Source organism: Myotis myotis, unplaced genomic scaffold (assembly GCF_014108235.1).
Source record: "Myotis myotis isolate mMyoMyo1 unplaced genomic scaffold, mMyoMyo1.p scaffold_m19_p_3, whole genome shotgun sequence".
NCBI classification, from domain to species: domain Eukaryota; kingdom Metazoa; phylum Chordata; class Mammalia; order Chiroptera; family Vespertilionidae; genus Myotis; species Myotis myotis.
In genome coordinates, this window is record NW_023416335.1 from 185,997,376 (window position 1) to 186,017,803 (window position 20,428).

Below are 20,428 nucleotides of genomic sequence, written 5' to 3' on the forward strand. Positions count from 1 at the left end.
CCCCTACATCAGATATCTGACCAACGTGAACATTCTAGTCACAGAAGAATAAGGCCTAGCAGGACAGCGCTTCATGGCCTGGAACTCAACTTACAAAATAAAACTTAAGATTTCAAGCTATATGCCACCCAGTGGTGGTGTCAGCATGTACCTGTATAGGGTCTTTAGAGTTTTAAAAAATCTAAGTAGAAGACATTCCCTTGGATCATAAATACCAAGGTACTTCATGAGTCTAACCTAGTGCATACAGATCTCAACTTCCGTAGCATACAGTAAGTATCTATGACTCGAGTCTGGCAACCTGTGACACTGATAATACCGCTTCTATAAAGCAGAGGACCAGCCATGTACATTGGCTTTCCCTATGGCAAACCTCTCTTGGCCTTCTAAGATGGTCATAACCCACAGTGCTTTCTTCCCGTCACCACCAGTCAATAACTTACATTCTTTGGTTGGAGAGAAAAAGTAATTTGGCAGAAATGTTATTCATTGTTCGAAAGTATTTCCAAAGCACGAGATTAATATCCCCTCCCTGTTTAAAAAAATAAACACAAATCTAAATTCCATTCATCCATTTTTTTGGAAGGTTGGTAACAAGGCTTTTTGAATGCCATCTGAATCTAAAGAATAAAGTAAAATAAACATTGCAGGTCTACAATTATTCCATTTTTATAAAACCTTTTCTATCTAGGTCTATATGCACACAAGGATGCACTATTGTGTATTAATGTTCACTGAATTTCAATAGATTTTCAGGATGGTGGAATTTTGAGTGTTTTTTTGCTATATTTCTGCTAATTCTTAATTGTTTTTCTCATAATGACCATGAATCCTTTAAATAAGTTATTATTCTGAAAATTAGTTTGTTTTTAAGGCAGGTCAAGCGTTTCCAAGAAGGTGGTAAGCGCAACATGAGCAAATTTCAAAAATTCAGTAAAGTAATTGAATCTCAAAACAGGGAAACAATGTTTACTACAGATTCTTTAATAAGATTATTTTGATACAGTTGTGATGTAGGTAATTTCCTTTTACAAAACTCAAATCTATCAATTTTCCCCAAGAAACAAACATTGATTTGTTTTAGAGGCATTTTATTTAGACAACTAAAAACAATTAGATGTTCAGAAGCAGTGTACAATGAATGAGAAATCAAGCCAGTTACTTTATCATGAATTCCCCCTCTTCTTTACAATGAAAGACAAAAAAAGAGAAGGCTTTCTGCTTTAAGGGAAAAGTCAGAAAAATAGGCCAATATATATTTCTTCTCCGTAATAACATAAACAGCTACAATAAACCTAACTGTAATAAGAGAAATCGGACGTTGGCTTGTACATATTCATTGAAAAGACAACAGGCCATCGAATTACAAGAGCATAACGTCACCTGCCTTCACCCGATACTCTTGCATGTTCACTTACAGGTGACACCAAGTTTGTTAGTTCCACACTGGAGCTAATTCATATTCCTCATAATTTACTGCTCCATGTTTGTCTGACGTAGACACCAACTCTGGAAGGCTGATGCTGTTCTCTGCTTGTCTTAGTCTGTAGTTGTATACTGTTTGAGGCATATGCATGATACTCAGGCCTTCACTTCAGGAGTTGAACTATAGATGGAATCTGAATTCTCTGAAGCAATTTCTTCTACAATTACAAAACAAAACAATCACATTAGTTAACTTTATAAAGAAAAGAAGCAAATCTACATTTCTGTGCAATGAAGGAGTTACAAAGTTTCTTTTAGTGTTCTGGTGAAGGGAAGCAAAAGAAAGTGCATATGCCATTAATGACTAAACTCATGCCATTGATAAAGCGATGAGGAAGAATTCATGTGTTTTACCCCTTAACTCTTTTATTCCATAACTTTACCTCTAAGGGGCCCCTCTCATCAGCTAAATTGTCAATGAGTGTGTCATATCTCTGAAAGATCTAACTCCTTTATTTATTTGAACTCCACAGAATATGATACAATAAGGGCATATACAATTTGCAATTCTAGATTTGGTAAAGAACACTTAGTATTTAATAAGCACTTAATCAATGTTAAATACAATTACAACTGTAACAATTTACTTATTTATCTTAGCATCTGCCTCCTGAGTTCAACTTTTAAGTTCAATAAAAGTAACCACATTAGTGTCTCCATAGTACATCCCTGTGCCTACGAGGGATGTACTAGTATGTATTTAAATATTTGTTTTATAAATGTGTATACTAGATACATATTTCAGTATGTTCATATTTCATAAATTTCCTTTTGTCCCTAAGTCAAACTCACATAAACACTTCAAGTTAATTCATTAGTATTTACCTAGCTCCTCTTCCGTTGTCTCTGGAAAACTGATCTTTGGCTTTGCCAGCTCACCACTATCTTCTTCTATAAAAGAAAAGCAATGATGATGATGTGAATTACAATATTACCAGTAATAGAAAGTATCTAATATGCAGGAAGAGTAAGCCAAGGCTATTCCAAACAATGAGATACAAAACATAATAGGAACAACAAATTCCTTAGTAATTATAATAGTATGTCTTCCCTCAAAAATTATGTTGGGACCAAAAACTAAGTATTTTGATTAAAAAACATGTCTACTTTATTAGTGAGGAACAGGGAGTAATGCCACTCAGAGATTAAATATATTTACTTACAAACTTCTTATATTGTTCTCTAACAAATTTTGAATTAGGTCGATTCCATTCACCAAATTACCCAGTGTACAAATTCAGAAATAGAATAGATTATACAACAAAAAAATTTAAACAAACAAGAGAGCACAGTAGCCAATTTATAATCATAGGCTTCTCTTTCCTTAAACCATGTTATATACTTTAAAATCTATAAAACACAGAAACATTGTAATAAAATGATTAAAAATGACACAAAATCATAAAGTTTAATGTGACAGCACTGAATACAAGTTCTTACCAGGAAGCACACATTTCCAAAGGCCATATGTTTTTCCTACTACAGTTTGCCATAGTCTCAAAGTTCCATCTTCAGAACCACTGGCATAGAGTTCTCCATCAGGACTAAATCTCACGCAGTGAATAGGACCAAAGTGTCCCTTGTAGGATTCTGAAAGAGGAGAAGGGCTATTAGATAATTTAATAAATATAGGTTAGGTATTGATACTTAAGAAAATACTGTCTAAATTACTGGGAAGATATGAAATTCCTAAGAAGAAATACAAGGAACTATACTTAATTAAAAATGATTCTCATTACCAAATGGTATATCATGTCTACCATTTATCCGTAAGATTATCCCTTTCCAATTCTAGCACACATTCTAGTTGCAGATGGTCTCTCCCTCTAAAATAAAAATAAAAATGAGGCTTTGTGTCCCAATAGAGATGAAGAAAGGGAGTAAATGAAAACCTCCCTAAATTTTACAGAAAGTAAATCTAAAGTCTATCAATTCAATCCCATATCCTAAACTCACTGCCTCTTTACCAGAGAACCAATTCTTAATTATGACTACAGAGAGCCACTAGATGGAGCTCTTTGATACACTCACACTTTGTCTTAATTTCCTACCAGACTATGTAGAGTCCACTAGTCCTTCTGCCACAGAACACTGAAATACCGGATCAATACTGATCCTTACATATTTTAATGTATAAAATTTAATGAGAAAATGTACATATTAGTAGTGGTGGTGATCTGTTTAAGTCATATCCTTACTTATGAACTTTTCTCATTTACTTTCCAATGCCTCATCACCTTATTAGTTTTCAAAGCTCTTTGCTAGACCAATGTTCCGACTGTCTCCATATCCACTTAGCTCAAGGACTTTCAAGCACCATCTTCCCCCATCTCTGTCCTATCAGAGAATATCATGAGAGGATTTATCAAGAGTAAAAATTTTATCTTGAGAATGAAAAGAATAAGAGGTTTGGAATGAGAATGGCTGGGCCCAAGATCTGCTTATTATTCACTACTAGAGGCCCAGTGCGCGAAACTGCGCAGGACCCCAGACCAGTCACCCCGCGAGACCCATCAATGCACTTCCTGGTGACCGGTCATTTGGTCATTACGGAGTTACGGCCACTGGCCTTTTATAATATAGATGATCTCAAATATCAGGCAAATAATTTTTCTTTTTTGAAAGAGAATAATACATGTGGCCAAAACATTCTAAAACTTTGAAAATTGATAATAAAAATAAAAAAGAAACTCTTACTTAAAAGTCACTTATATTCAAGTAATATAGGGTGAACCCTAAGTAATTAAACTAGATTCTATATGGTCCATCTGCCAAGGTTCCACTTATCCAACCCAAATTTATCAGCTTTCCCAAAGAAACAAAACGTAAAATTGTCTTTTGTTCTCTGTGTATCATACAACCAAGCTTAGTTCACTGGGTGGTAAAGCAGGATAGCTAGAAACAAAGTGGCAACTTACAGACAAAAAAAAAAAAAAGTATAAAAACTAAAACTATTTGGGATGGCTAAAGTAGATTTTGAGAACCATACTATAAAATACCTAGTCCGTCAGATAAATGTCAAGTTAGGATGAGCATTAACTTCAAACTAATCCTACATGTCTTTCCCTTTTCTTTATTAAGGAGTATTATGAAAATGGAAGCAAAGTAAAGACTCCAAAAATAAATAAATACCAAAGTACCCCTCCTTCCAATTCAGATTCCTAAGATTTCCCAATAATGAGCTATAGTTGTCTCCCCCTCCCCCCGCCCCCACTATTCACTATAGAGCCTTAGGGATTCCTATGTTGGTAAAGAGAGGCAGAGCTAGGTAGAGGGAGCCACATACATACACTATACCTCAGGAAGAACTCTCCTTGCATCTGTTTAATATAACTTTGACATAAGATTGCCCCCTTTCAATAAATATACTGCACTATTGTATACAATGTCAGAGAATGGTGAACTTAAAAGGAAAAGGTAGAGTTCAGCATACTTTGTTTATAGTTCTACAAGCACTTGTACCCACAATGAATTAACAATCCTTTACTTTTTCACTTGGAAGCCACCAGCTTTAGTTAGCTGAAAAAATTTGCTGTGTTTTTCATCAATGAAACCTAAAATTTGATAAAGGTAACTACATCTTTTTATGGGAATAAAAAGAGGACAACTCACCTAATTCTTCGCCACTATTATAATCATACTTATAAAGTTTAAAGTCTTCACCACCTGCAACAAGAAATTCTTTTTCAGGATGAAGAGATGCAGAATTGATGGTTGCAGGAGTTTCAAAGGATTTAATTAGCTCCAAACTGGGGGGAAATTGAAATAATAAAGACTTATAAATTTTGAGTATTGCATAAATCATACAAGGAAATAATTAGTTACATTTAACTGGCCCTAAATTCTGAAACCCAAGGAACAAGTAAATATTCATTTAGTCAAATACAGTGATGTTAAAAACAAACAAAAAAACCTCTAAATAATATTAGCAAAAAGTTCAGAAGGCTACTATGCCCAAGTGGAGTTCATCCCAGAATACAAAGACATTTCAGTAGAGGAATATCCACATTTTATGCATTCCTGGAAATGTGTGCTGGCTAATTAAAACAGTATGTCTAATGTACTGGAATTTTTTGCTTTGAAAAAAATTAATTCTGTATTTTTTTATTTTCCCATGACAAACATACATTATCTTTGTAACAGAAAAAGTTTTTTACAGTAGGTAATTACATTAATGGGTTATGTATATATTACGTATTCTTAACTGCTGAGAATTTATAAAGCTTCAGTAACAGGATAAACCTACAATCCCATCATCCTATATAATAAAAGGCTAATATGCAAATAGACTGAACGGTGGAACAACTGAACCGGTTGCTATGACGTGCGCTGACCACCAGGGGGCATGTGCGGAACATGGCGGGCGTAGACCATGGTGGGATGGTGGAACAGGTGAGTGGGGGTGCCAGACCAAGGCAGGGTGCTGGTCGCTGTCATCGGGGCAAGCCTCTGGTGGTTACTGAAAATTCTTTGCTCCCACACGCTGTGGTCCCACCAGGCGCTCGCACCTGCTGCCCGGCGCTGGTCCCAATTGCTCGGCACCATCAGCAGGTGCGGCTGCCAGCCCCGATTGCCCCTGAGGGCTCTCTACCTCCCCCTGCTCCTGAGGGGCGATCGGGGTAGCAACCGTAGCTCGCAGCCGCTGATGGCACCGGCTCCACTCTCACCGCTACTGGTGCCGGCCCCAATTGCTCTGTGCCGTCAGTGGTGCGAGCAGGGCTGGCGCTGTCAGCACATGGGAGCAGCAGTGGCAGAAGTGGGGCTGCCAGCAGACAGTGGACTGGGGGCACAATGGGAGGGGCTGGGCAGGGGCGCAGAGGATGGGCCGAGACCTGCCCCTGTGCCTACCGCAGCCTTGCAGCCCACAGTTCCTTTCAAGGTGCACAAATTCATGCACTGGGCCCCTAGTGAAATATAAAACTGCTAAAATTGGCTCAGTTTTTATTATCAGGCAATAAAATAACTAAATTTGAGGCTATAGCTATATAATAAAAATCAATGCATAAAATAGCTTTCCCTGAATATAAATGAGTTTCAACATTGGCTCTTTTCCAGTCCAACCTTAAAATTCCTGAAAGGCCTCCAATAGAAAACATTAGTGCATTCCAGCTCCTAAATGCTACCATCCTATTCCATGATGACACTTCAAAGCATGAAAAGTAAAGTTAGTCACGATGTAGATGGTATCACTGCATAGAACTTTCTGGTTCAAATGTTAGAATATGCAATAGGCCAGCAAAACCTCTGCCACCAACATGCAACTAGGCAATAGTCTATAGCAGGCCTACATTTAGCCCAAATCCAGAAGTGACTAATTAACATAGTTGTGCAATTTAATGGCTCTGGGCAATAGCACTCTATTTTTATCAATTCACTGTGTTATTGAACTCCTTTATATTCTTAATTGCTCTCTTCCATTTTCACTACCTTCTCTTTCCTTCTGTCATTCAGTGAAGCTTAGCTTTGCAAGTGGTCCTTTTGACAAAGTTTAGGACTGCTGATCAGAGTATAATGTAGTATAATCTTTATGGAAATCAATTAAATAACGTATACTAAAAACTTTAAATTCCTACCCTTTGTACTCTACTTATAGAATTCTATTGTAAGGAAACTCTCAGATGCACCATAATAGTCACTGCAGTTGCAAGTACGGAAAATGACACATAATTTAGTACAACCTATAATGCAATATACCTAGTAAAAAGGTTTTCCAAGAATTTCTAATGGCTAAGAATATTTTAAAATAAAAAATAAAAATCACACTCATTAGGGTTCCAGCAAAGTGGGAGGTGGGGGGGAGAAAAGGACCCCACAAATATACATATATAAAAATGCAGCTACCATTAACATTCTAGAATCTATGGGTAAAATTTTTTAAAATTATATTTTCCAAATTTTCAACAAGAACATTTACTATGTTTACAGTCACAACAATTAAGTCTGTTAAAAATAATCATTAGATCTACATATACTTGGAAATGGGGGGGCGGGGGGGAATCACTATTTTTCCAAAATTTTAAAGTGAAAAATAGGAGAATCAAGATCATAGTGGTTTTATATAATAATGAACAACATTAAGTATAACACCAGCCCAGTTATCCTTTAATTTGACTAACTCCTTTGATTAAAGTATACCATATTCTTTAAAAATACATTATTAATGGTATGGAAACATTTCCCTCCATATTATATAGCAACAGTTTTCAACTTTCTATGCCACAGAAGTTTAAAAACATACAGTATCTGACTATTTAGCCAAGGTGACTGACCTCTTTTCCCTTAGATCAGTGGTTCTCAACCTTGGTTGCACATTATAATCACCTGGGAATCTTTTTAAAATCCTGATTTCTGGGCCTCATTCTGGAGGATGAGAACCACTGCCTTAAATTGTTAAGAAAAAACAAAACAAACAAACAAATAAAGAAAAAAGAAAAAAAAGACAGCAGCCAACACAATAGCTGTCCAGTGTAAATGAATCAAAAGTATACCTTTTTTTTTGTCTGATTGGTAAAAATACATATTTTTGGTGTGCCACAGAATTTTAGTTATTAGATTATGTGTGCCACAAGAGGAAAAGGGTTGCAATCACTGTTTATAGTATAGGCCAAAATTTGCCTTTTAATAAGTTAACCTTTTCACATATACCTTCTAATATTTAAGTACTCTAGGTTGTCCTTTGTTAGCAAAAAGAAAATGAAGGTATTTCTTGGACATACCTTACTGCACTATGAAAAGCAATAGATCGTCCATAAGTTATTACCAAGATCTCTCCCTCAGGAATATATTCCATACTGCTAACAGACATATTAAAACTTAGAGATTTCACTTCTGTCATAGTGGCGTGATCCCAAAGGCTGCAAGAAAGAAAGGAAAATATGATTTACTTATTTAAGAAAAAAGTTTAAATCCTAATTACATCTGAAGATTAACCAGTAATCACAACTGTGAAACAATCTCCATCCCAACTCATAAATTATAGATGATACACAGAGAAGTTTTGGTTCCAATACTAGATCAAATTATTTGGCAGTCTGTTGGTAAAGCCAACTTTCATATGTAAACACATTTCCCAAACAATTTAGCAAAACTATGCAGTTAAGATACATAGGTCCCAATCTAATTAACTTCAGTGGTGCTCTAAATAATGGTTCTTACATTTTTGTGACTTTAATGATGGCTCTTACTTTCCACAGAAAACTACATCAGGTGTCAGCATAAAATTGTGTATAGAATTTCAGGGGTTTCACAGACCCCGTATAGCCAGCCTGTCTCTGACCCAGGTTAAAAGAACCTGCCTATAAATGTGTAGTTTTAATTAAGTGTCTTGTGAATTCTGCTGTTTATAATAGTAAATGGAGAGCTCCAGAAGAATGAGACCTATATGCTGTGGAAGTTTTAATGTTCAGAGATAATTCTTCCTACATAATAGTTATAAAAAATATTTTAAATATTAAGTTCTACGGTCAACTATTTTTCTCCTTTTTTAAAATTTTTATTTATGGATTTTAGAGAACGGGATGGAGGGAGGGAGACAACACTGATTTGTTGTTCCACTTAGCTATGCATTCATTGGTTGATTCTTGTATGTGCCCTAACCAGGGATCAAACCCAAAACCTTGGCATATCAAGACGACACTCTACTGAGCTACCCAGCCAGGGAAAGGTCAAATACTTTTCAAATTTAAAATTATTCAAGAAAAATTACTTACCGAACAGTTTTATCATCAGCTGAAAGAATCTGTTTATCCTCACTGCACCATAGAGCCTTTTTAATTCCAGAGGTATGACCACTGATTTCCTTAGGTTCTTAAGGTGAAACAATTTAAAATACATTTGTTAACATTTAATCTCTAAAACTCAGCATTGGAACAATTCAATACGTAAAAAGGAAAGAAAAAAACGTATTTTAAATTAGACTGCAACTTTATAAAGCCCAGCACAATTCAAACTTGCCATCGACATAGGATCCAATTAATTTTTCTATATTGGAACAAAAAATTTTTCTGCATGACAAGGAATCCAAGAACTATGATTCTTGTAGCAAAAGTAAATACAACACACCCTCCAGGCTATTTTTCTGCTTTCAAAAGTGTTATCTATACTTATAATAGGGTAATATGCAAATTAGTGACCCATCAGCAGGAGGGCGGGGCGGTCATCAGAGGCAAGCTGCAGCGAGCTACTAGCCCTGCATAAAAAAATAACTAATGTGACACAATTTAATAAGAATATGGACCAAGGAACAAGACAACCTAAACATATTCTGGTACTATCACTAATCATGGACTCCTCATCCAAGCCAGTCAGTAGTAACAGGAAAAAAAAAAAAATACGGGGGGAGGGTTAAGGAATGTAGAGGCTGGAAGAGAAAAGGCTAATAAAAAAAAAAAAAGCAGTATTCCCAAGAATACAGGGTAGGGCAAAAGTAGGTTTACAGTTAAGTATGCATTACACAGTAAGTCAATATTCAAAAATATAGCTGTACAGAAAAAAGGACTGGAAGACTATGAACCAAAAACTAAAGATATTAACAGTGATTAATGGATAATGGATTGTTTTCATTTTTTCCCACATCTGAGTACTGAACATGAACATGAATTACTCAGGAAAAGTCATTTAAATTAAAAGGAAATAAAACCATAAACACATATAAATTATGCTTACCTGCTTCAGGTTTGTTCAAGTCATATATGCGTAAGAGTTTATCTTGTCCCGCGGTTAACAAGTAATTACTATCCTGGAAACACAAACAAGTAATATGTTACTAGATTAACCTTTTTAATGGTTGTATCTCTTCGAAACTTTTTCAACACCAAATAAAATCCAAACAAACTCACAGATGTCAAAAAGAGATGCAACACAGGCCAAATACTTCTGAGAAGATACTGTAGAGCATTTATCTTTTTCATAATGCCAAAGCCCTTTAAACTTCATAGTCCAAACGTGTTACACCACCTATCACATAAATTTGCCCAATCTGCCCTGATCCTGCTCCCTACCCTCCTGAGTAGCAGTTCTTCGATGATCTCAAATTTATCCTTTCCCTTCTGCAAGTAATTGGGAAACATTATTTGGGTATTTTAGATGTCTGCTGCTATTGATGCAGGATTGATAAAGAGTGTCAGGGAATTTTAAAAGCCTCATATCATAAAAAAAGAATTAATTTGTATAGCTTAACCTACAATCAAATAAAATATATGCCGATATACACAAAATACTCCCCCCCAAAACCAAATACAAACCAAATATATAAATAGAAATTTAACTCCTTAAAAAAACTTCATTTTCTAATACCTGTGTAAAATCCACAGACTTGACAATGTGTTTATGAGCCAGGGTCATCAATTCATCTCCTGAGACAGCATCCCACACTTTGCTAAAAATGGAAAGTAAAATTAAAAATAAATATAATAATTAATTGCAAAATAATTTAGATATTTGAAATGTTACATAAATACACTATAAATCTCCATTATTTCTACTATTCCACCATTGCTATAGTTCATTTGATAACATATTTAAATGAGTCTAAGGGAAAAGAAATTTCTCTGTAAAAGCCATATAACCAATCTAATTCTGACAGTAAAAAATATCTATGAATTTAAGTAAATGAGATCCATGAACCAACACATTCTTACTTTTATTTTAGCCTACAGCCATATTTTAGCAAGACTGCAAAACATTTTAACCAATTTTTAGTTTCAACTTTCCAATTTTTCCTCTATTCTCTACTCTCATGTATATGCAAAACAAAAATTGACAATAAGAAATCCTTTTAAAATGTACCGAAGAATAAACGACCCTGATACAAGTTACATAAAATTTTAAGTCAACACAATAGAAAATATTTTCCCTACCTCTTCCTCCAAGTTGACTCTTAAATTCTCAATCCAAGTCCAATTAACTTCCTCCCAAAGTACCAGCCTTTGCTCTATGTAATACTAACACTCAGGATTATTAATCTCAACTGTATGTTTCCCTGACCCATCCCAACCAAAAACATAGGTGGTTGTGTCTATAAAGATATATTATGTCTGTGTATGTCAGGAGATAATAGTTATATAATACTTTACAAATATGCTGTACGGGATTCCCCCCAAATAAAAATGCTTAAACTTTGCATATGGAGAAGAGAACTTTGATTTATTTATTCATTTTTAAAATATATTTTACTGATTTCTTACAGAGAGGAAGGGAGAGGGACAGAGAGCTAGAAACATCGGAGAGAGAGAAACATCGGTTAGCTGCCTCCTGCACACCTCCTACTGGGGATGTGCTTACAACCAAGGTACATGCCCTTGACCAGAATCGAACCTGGGACCCTTGGTCCGCAGGCCGATGCTCCATCCACTGAGCCAAACCGGTTAGGGCTAGGGAAGAGAACTTTTAAAAGTGAACAGCTATGCTCAATAAAGGTTTCCATTTTAATGTAACTGACATTTATTTTCAGGAATAAAGTGGAAAATAAACAGTAGAGAAAAAAGAAAGGGATATCTTTCCTTCATTTACTCAATAAATACCCAATAAATATATCCAGTTTTATATTTTACTAGAGGCCCGGTGCACAAAAATTTGTGCACTGGGGGTGGGGGGTGGGAGGGGTCCCTCAGCCCGGCCTGTGCCCTTTCGCAGTCTAGGACCCCTCAGGAGATAACAACCTGCTGGCTTAGGCCTGCTCCCAGGTGGCAGAGGGCAGGCCCAATCCCTAGGTGCAGCCCCTGGTTGGGCTCAGAGCAGGGCTGATTGGGGGGTTGGGGCACCGCCCCGTCACACTCAAGGCAGGGTGGATGGGGAGGTTGCAGCGCTACCCCGTCACGCAGAGTAGGGCCAATCAGGGGGTTGGGGCGCTACCGCGTCACTCACAGAGCAGGGCCCATCAGGGGGGCTGGGGCTCCGTACCCTGTCACGCACAGAGCAGGGTCGATCAGGGGGTTAGGGAGCTCCCCCCCCCCCCCCCGGTCACGCACAGAGCAGGGCCGATCAGGGGGTTGAGGAGCTCCCCCATCACTCAGAGAGTAGGGCCGATAGGGGAGTTGGGGCACCGCCCCGTCACACACAGAGCAGGGCGGATCAGGGGGTTGGGGCGCCACACCCTGTCACACTCAAGGCAGAGCCGATGGGGAGGTTATGGCTCTACCCTGTCACACACAGAGCAGGGCCCGTGGGGGGCGGTTGGGGCGCCACCCTCTATCACCCACAGAGCAGGGCCGATCAGGGAGGGGTTGGGGCGCCGCACCCTGTCACACTCAGGGCAGGGCTGATCAGGAGGTTGGGTTGCCACACCCTGTCACACACAGAGCAGGGCCGATCAGGGGGTTGGGGCGCCGCACCCTGTCACACACAGAGCTGCAGGGCGATCAGGGGGTTGGGGAGCTCCCCCCTATCAGGCACAGAGCAGGGCTGATCAGGGGGTTGGGGCGCTTTCCCCTGTCACAAACAGAGCAGGGTGGATAGGGAGGTTGTGGCCCCGCCCTGTCACACACAGAGCCACAGGGCAATCAGGGGGTTTGGGCGCTGCCCCCTGTCACGCTGATCCCGGTGCCAGGAGGCCTTGCGGCTCCGCTGATCCCGGTGCTGGGAGGCATATTACCCTTTTACTATATAGGATAGAGGCCTGGTGCATGGGTGGGGGTCGGCTGGTTTGCCCTGAAGGGTGTCCTGGATCAGGGTGGGGGTCCCCACTGGGGTGCCTGGCCAGCCTGGGTGAGGGGATGATGGCTGTTTGCAGCTGGTCACACACCCTTCAGGGTGGGGGTCCCCACTGGGGTGCCTGGCCAGTCTGGGTGAGGGGCTGAGGGCTGTTTTCAGGCTGGCGGGTGACTGAAGCTCCCAACCGCTCCTTTTTTTCTTTTTCTTTTTTTTTATTCTGGGCTAGCTTTAGCTCTGAGGCTTGGCTCCAGCTCTTAGGCTTCCGCTGCTGAAAGCAGGTATCTGGTTTGTTTGGGTTCTATAATCGAAACACTGTTTCAACTCCAGCTCTGAGATCCCGGCTGGCTGAAAGCAGGTTTCTGGGGTTTTGTTTAGCTTCTATATTTGTAACAATGTTTCAAACTGCAAGCTCAGAGGCTGGCAGCGGCAGGCGGGGAACGTTGGATTCCTCCGTCACTGAAGCAAGGAAGCCTCATGTTCGCTTCAAGCTGCCTGGCTGCCGGCCGCCATCTTGGCTGGCAGTTAATTTGCATATTGCCATGATTAGCCAATGGGAAGGGTAGCAGACATATGGTTAATTACCATGTTTCTCTTTTATTAGATAGGATGTCATTCTAGACTTAGTGCTAGGGCACAGGGTGAAAAGAAATCCCAAAGAAAGTTCTTGCCTTAGAAGAGCTATAGCTGAGGAGAAAAAGATCCATTAAGCAAATATAATTAAAATACAAACATATGTGGGTATAGAAACAGAAAAAACACACTACTAACTATACCAGAAAGTCTGGAAAATCTAAGCAGTGGAAGTCGATAGTCTTAAAGAGCAAGCAGAAATACACTATGAACAAAAAACAGGGTATTGTAGACAAGCATTAACAGTATGTACAAAGGTTAAAAAAAACCATGGATGACCATCTAACAGTAATTATTACTAATCCTATATAATAAAAGCCTAATATGCTAAGTGTCTGGTCATCCGTTCAACTAATCAAAGCATACTATGCTAATTATATGCTAAAGCAGCTCAACCGCTCGCTATGATGTGCACTGACCACCAGGGGGCAGACGCTCCCACTGGTAGGTTAGCTTACTGCTGGCAGCTGGCCAACCTCTTGCATCCCTCCCTGGCCCTGATCCTGGCCTGTGCCCTCTTGCAATCCAGGACCCCTCGGGAGATGTCGGAGAGCCGGTTTTGGCCCGATCCTGCAGGCCAGGCCGAGGGACCCCACTGGTGCACGAATTTGTGCACCGGGCCTCTAGTGATATAATATAAATCTTGCCTATTACAGAATTGAGCCATGAGTGGCTAAATAAACATATTCTGAGAGAAATAAAGTCAACTATGAGTAGTACTAAACTCTCAAGTAGTCATTTCTGTTTGCAAAGGAAACCCGCTCTAATCTCTCTGATTTCCAATTCAAATCTGGCCCAAACCTACTTTTCCCAACTTCATTTTGTATTATTTACTGGTATCTAGTCATACTAGATTATAAACCAGTTCTCAAACAAGCCATATATTTTCTTCCTATGTCTTTATTGAAATTGTTCTCAGCCATCCAAAGTTCTCCTCATCCTCAGGGCTCATTTCAAATGTTATCATTTTATGAAACCTTCCATTTATCTCATCTCCAGGAATCATTCCTTTCTTTTCTTCACAGAACTCAGATTATGCTGATTATGTGTTTAATTCTGCTTTGCTTTTATTTTTAGCACGTTTACTTTTAATCACAAAGAAATCAGGGATAAGATTTCACAATGATTAGGATTCCAGTCTGTTGTGATGACAGAGGTGCCAGACGTGAAAACACAACCATATCTGAAATTTCTATCCAGTGATTCACATGATGCCAAGTCTCAAAAAAACTCTAGGCAACAGCCTTTCAAATACTAATTTTTAAGTATATTCAAAATCTTCAAAACCTCCTTAAAATCTTAAGGTTCTTTTTAAATCATGTCCACTCACTTGTGAAAAGAACTGACATGAGCAAATCAGTAAGGGGGGTGGAGGGGCGGGGGGTGAAGCAATGTACCTTTTTCCTCCCGTTTATAAACTACTGAAATTGAGGATGACAGTCTGACAGAGCATGTTTTTATCACTTGCACTAACTTTGGAATATTTCCATTATTTACAGTAAAAGTTGTAAAAAGGACTTAGAGTCCTCAAAAGAAACTGGAATAAACTAAATATATTTTTCAATCTCCAGGCAAGAAACCGGTATTAACTAGCTGGCTGCAGAACACAAATCAAGACAATGAAGCATCAGCACCAATATCCTTTTTTTTATCAGCTGACTTTATGCACAACTCATGAAGTACTTATCATCTTCCTAAAGTCCTGATACTTTTTATATCCCTAGTTTCTTGCACATAATAATGAATACCATCTGTTCAATATTTTCATATTCTGTGAATGGACTTACCACAAGTCTCAAAAGAGGGGCTACTTAAGGTCTTTAAAGCCCGAGCAAAACAAACTATTTGAGGGGAAGGAAATTGCCTATCTTAACATGTTAACCAAGTAGTCAAAAAGAAGATAATACCACCTGATTTATTGGGAACCTTATTCAGAGAAAAATTAAATCTTTCTATTGACTTCTACAAGAAAGAAAAAGTAATCATACACTTTGGTTACTTATAGTATAGATTCCTGGGCCCAACCCCAGGTCTAACTCAAACAAACTATGGAACAGAGCACAGGAATTTTCTCTGCTTTTGGCCCTCTGTCCAGATGACTCTTGACGGGAGGAAAGAGATGGTGCTAAAACGATCATGACAAGTAATGCTAACATTAGTTTTATGAATTAAAACAAATACAGAGGATAGTGTTTCAGGGACAGTGAACTCATCACCTGACTTGACTGTCCAAATCACCTCAAGATAACATTCTATGACCCACGATTGGCCCTGCTGAATATATTTTCTCCACAAGAAACAAGAACAAAATCTACCTCTGGATAAACACGACATTAATGAACTTTCTGAGAAACATAATAATGAGGGGAGGGGAAAAGAACTTCCTAAAAATGGTCTATACTATGATTAATCAGGTAAGTTCAGGGAGCTATTCTTTAGCTGGATCAAGTTCCATAATAGCAAAGCCCAGACAAGTCACTAGGAGGAGAATATAGACAATGAATGCACACACTCCCACACCTCACAGACAGACACATAACAAATGAGGGTAAAACTCAGCTACCATTTATTGAGCACCCACTATACTAGACTTCAGGGATACAAGTAGAGAATGATCCTTGTGATTCTCCCATAACTACTTTGGCCTTACACCCATTTTACAGATACAAAAACCAAAGTTTAAGAAGCATCCCATAATCAAACTGGAAACACAAAGTGCGGCCTGCACATGAACTCAGCTTACATCTTTTCCACTGTATCATGGCACCTGAAAGCTGTAACTGAGGGGAAAAACAGTATTTCTTCTTGATATTTGTATCTACTCAAACTTGTCTGCATGAAACCAAAAGGTTTCATGGATTTACCCATGTGAGTTACAAAATAACATATGATTTTGGTCTAGTGGGGTTGGTAGCTATCACTGTTACCTTACACAAGCAACACTTATATATAGCTATTAGATTTTAGGCAATGCTCTAAATATTAGGGACATATAAACTCATTTAATATTCACAATCGACTTATGAGGTAAGCATTATTACTATTCTCATTTTTATAGATGATGAACTGAGAAAAGGTTAAATAAAGTTCCCAAGTTATTAAATGATGGAGCCAGAATTTTAAGTACAGAATCAAGTTTGTATCAGCATTCATGCTTTTAATACCACTTGTAAATACAGACACAAACTTGAAATGTTAAGAAAGCACAAAAATAACAAAATACCTATCCACAGTCATATCTTCAGATGTGTGATTTTGGTTATTAATGCTCTGAGACTTAAACAAACTGTTCTTCTGGCAGTAAGATAAAATCCTGACTACTCTTTTCATGACTCTCTTAAATATTTCAAGTGCCATTTTTCAAGCCCTTTTCTCTCTCCATTTCAGAGTAATTATCACATGAATAGTAATATCTATCTAATGCTCTATTTCTTTTCCTGAGGATTGGCATTATAATTTGGCCAAATATACAAGCTGAGATCTTCACAGATTTTATAGAGATGGGCATCTTTCCTAACAAGCTTTTGCACAGGTCTCTTAAAGATCAGAGCAAAATACTGAAGACCATCAAGCAAGAGGTGACTAAATATTTTGCTCAAGTAATTAATATTGTTAGGGCCAGATAACACAGAATTGAGGTTAACAAAAATGGATCTTTCCAAAACTGCAATTCAAAAGCTTGTCTCTTTTAATGCTAATGTCCGTAGTGTCGAAAATCTTCTTATATTTATAAACTTAATTATGTTTAATTTAAAATAGTTTGAAATACCATTTTACTAAATATTAACTTATCACCACCAGACTAAGACTTAGTTTCAGAAATGACATTTTAAAAATCTACTTGACCAATATCTGAAATCTAGAGTTATTTAATCCCAATTTCCTACCTCTGGTACAAAATCAATGTTATGTTCCACGATTTAGCCCTGGCCAGTGCGGCTCAGTTGACTGGAGCATCGCCTCGTACACCAAGAGGTGGTCACGGGCCCAATTCTCAGTCAGGGCACACACCCAGGTTTCGGGTTTGATCCCAATCAGGGAGCCTATGGAAGGCAATCAATCGATTGATGTTTTTCATCTCTCTCTCTCTCTCTCTCTCCTTCCCTTCCTCTCTCTAAAATCAATTAAAAAAAAAAGAAAGAAAAAAAAGCAGGACCACTTTTACTCTCTAGGCTCTTAAGTCTAATAAAATCTATTACAGGCATAATAGCTCTTGACATTGCTTTCATTAATTTAAATATTTAAGTATCTGCTAAGTGACAAACATAGCTAGGAACTAGAGATACCAAGATTATGTAAAATATGATACATGCCCAGAGGGGAAAGTGGGTCATTGCAAGCCACTCTAACTACATATACAAAAGCCACAGATCAAGATAGGTAAGGTATATTCTGGCAACAAATAATATAGTTAGCCTGTAGCACATACGGTGTGCAGTGCCAGATGATGCTGATGAACTGGGATGAGGCCAAATTTTAAAGCGCCAGCAACTGAAATTTAACCTTTAGGCCAGTGGTTCTGAGGCCGCACATCAGAATCACCTAGAACAACTTCAGGAAAGAAAAAAAAAAGATGCTGGGCACTCCATCTCCAGAACAAATCAGAATTTCTTGGATACACGCATCTGAATATTTTAAATGTTCCTCGGGTTATTCTAATGTATATCCAAGGTCATGAACCATTAAAATCGCAGAAGAAAGACAGGAAGATTACTGGGTAGAGAAGTGACATGATGAAATGTGTGCTTAGGAAGACACGTGGCAATGGAAGATTAACAGAGAGAAAGAGAGTAGTGGCAGGGATATGAACTAAGGCAGTGACAGAAGCCAAGAAGCTCTGTAGTCAGGAGTCCTGCTTGTAGAATTTAAAAAAATGAAGAAATCTGGGTGTTAAGGAAAAATCATAAAGAGAAAGACAGGACCAGGGTGGAATTTTGGTGAGAACCAACATCATGTGGTCTATATGGCGCGGAATGAGAACTGCATGAATAACCAAGGTTGGAGTTTGATTATTCCGGAACACAACTCGCAGAGACCTCCGAAACTGGGCATTTTGGATATACTTACGCTGTGAAATCCGCAGCTGCGGTGGCTGCTTTGGTGGCATCCTTATTCAATGTGGCACCCCAAACGGCACCCTTATGACCCAAAAAAGTTCCAATCCAGTCTCCTGTGTCCCCCTGGCGTAGCATAGGTTTACCGTCTAAAAAAATATTTAAGAAGATGTGTGATTTAGAGGTTTAGGTTATTTTAATCCTTAGATTCAAACATAAAATGATCATGTTCAACAACAAAGTGGAAAACCGCGTCTGCTCTCTACCCATTCTCTCCCACTGAGGTCACTAAGGAAAGCCCAGAAGTAAGTTGGCTTCTAGTTAACTACAGGGCGGGGCGAAGGTAGGTTTGCAGCTGGTATAGAAAACAACGATACGATCATTAACAATAGTGCAAAAACAAGCTGCGTCTCGTGCACTCAACAATGTATATACTCAGGGTAACTAAGTAACTCATTACCTTAAAAACTGAGCTCTCTGGGAAGCATTCGTAACTCGGTAAGCGAATACCGATCCGCATCAAAATCTAGAACCGAGTCTCATTCTGGATAAACTTGCTAAGCTAAATCTCAGTGTCCGTTTGCAAAATGGGGCTAATGGCACAAGGGAACATCCAAGGAGGTATGGGAGGGTCGAGTCTGTAAGATAAGGTATGACTGAGTCTGGCCCGTTTTCTCCATTTCCCAAACCTCTGAAAGGTATTCACAGCCCCACTTCTCCAGAAATGGCAATAAAAGTAAAAGGAGAAGCCTTCGTTGGAGAAGAGCCGCTCTAGGCTCCAGCGGCGGGACCCCCCGCACCTCTGGGGCGGCCCCCACCTCCCCACGGGCACCGGGGTGCCGGCTCCGCTCCCGGCCGGCCCGGCCCCAGCCCTCCGGAAACCCGGATCGGGGGCCCCGCTCACCTTTGCACGCGCTGATTAAGAAATAGCCGTACGGCGTGATGCCGCTGAAGGCCAGGTCCACCACGGGCCGCGTGTGGCCGGAGCAGGTGAGCGGAGTCTGCCTCATCGCCATGGCGGCGCGGACCGAACGAGCCGGACGGGGAGCCGAGGGTCGTCTGGTTCTTTTCTCTCGACCGCAGCGCCTCCGGCTCCGCAAGGCCCCCGCCCTGGCACCGGGAAACGGGCAAAGGAGGCCAATCCGGCAGCCCCGAGGTCAGGAGAGGGTTAGGGCTGGGTCAGGGAGTCAGCCACCGGCGACCGACCGCCGCCGCGGGAGGGAGAGGGAGGGAGGGAGGAACGTAGGGGAAGGGGAGATCCGGAGAACCCGCAGCCACGACCCACACCGTCCACACCGCCACCGGCCGGAAGTTACGTTCGATGACGCGCCGCGTCCGCCGGAAGTGACCTCTCGGCGGGAAGGCGGGTGTGCTGGGTAGCCGGGGAGAAAGTGGGACAGCAGCGCGCAGGCGCGAGTCCCGCACACGTGGGGCACGTGATGCTGGCCCCGCGCCGTCTTGGTTTGGCGCCTGGGGGCGCTCTAGCTCTTTGGTGAAGTCCTTGCCGGTCTCCGACCACCCCCGAGACGTCCTCGCTTTATCCGGGGCCGAGTTCGCCACGTGCCGAGAAGTTGTTCAGCTCCGCCCAGACCCGGTACCTGCGGATCCTG

The 20,428-nt window shown here is 39.8% G+C and overlaps 1 protein-coding gene across 2 annotated transcripts; it reads right to left on the reverse strand.

Annotated features, from left to right (window-relative positions):
* Positions 1-963: 963 nt before the first annotated feature.
* On the reverse strand, positions 964-20,147 carry LOC118650913 (serine/threonine kinase receptor associated protein). Of its 2 annotated transcripts, XM_036299451.1 has the most exons (10): positions 19,723-20,144; positions 18,832-18,967; positions 10,780-10,861; positions 10,150-10,222; positions 9,195-9,291; positions 8,202-8,339; positions 5,098-5,234; positions 2,926-3,075; positions 2,311-2,376; positions 964-1,643 (listed from the first exon to the last, which is right to left on the reverse strand). In XM_036299451.1, exons 1-10 carry the CDS (start codon positions 19,832-19,834, stop codon positions 1,582-1,584), a joined length of 1,053 nt encoding a protein of 350 aa, XP_036155344.1. In that variant the 5' UTR covers positions 19,835-20,144; the 3' UTR covers positions 964-1,581. The 2 variants fall into 2 exon arrangements, with proteins under 2 accessions (XP_036155344.1, XP_036155345.1); XM_036299452.1 differs by lacking the exon at positions 8,202-8,339 and having other exon boundaries at positions 19,723-20,147.
* Positions 20,148-20,428: the final 281 nt, after the last annotated feature.

Bases quoted from the DNA above. Each gene is read 5' to 3' on its own strand.
- LOC118650913 (XM_036299451.1), bottom strand. From the start codon at position 19,834: ATGGCGATGAGGCAGACTCCGCTCACCTGCTCCGGCCACACGCGGCCC. The intron at 9,292-10,149 runs GTAAGCATAATT...TTTCACCTTAAG, and splicing joins CTTGAACAAACCTGAAGCAG to AACCTAAGGAAATCAGTGGT. The intron at 1,644-2,310 runs GTAAATACTAAT...TTGTAATTGTAG, and splicing joins GACAACGGAAGAGGAGCTAG to AAGAAATTGCTTCAGAGAAT.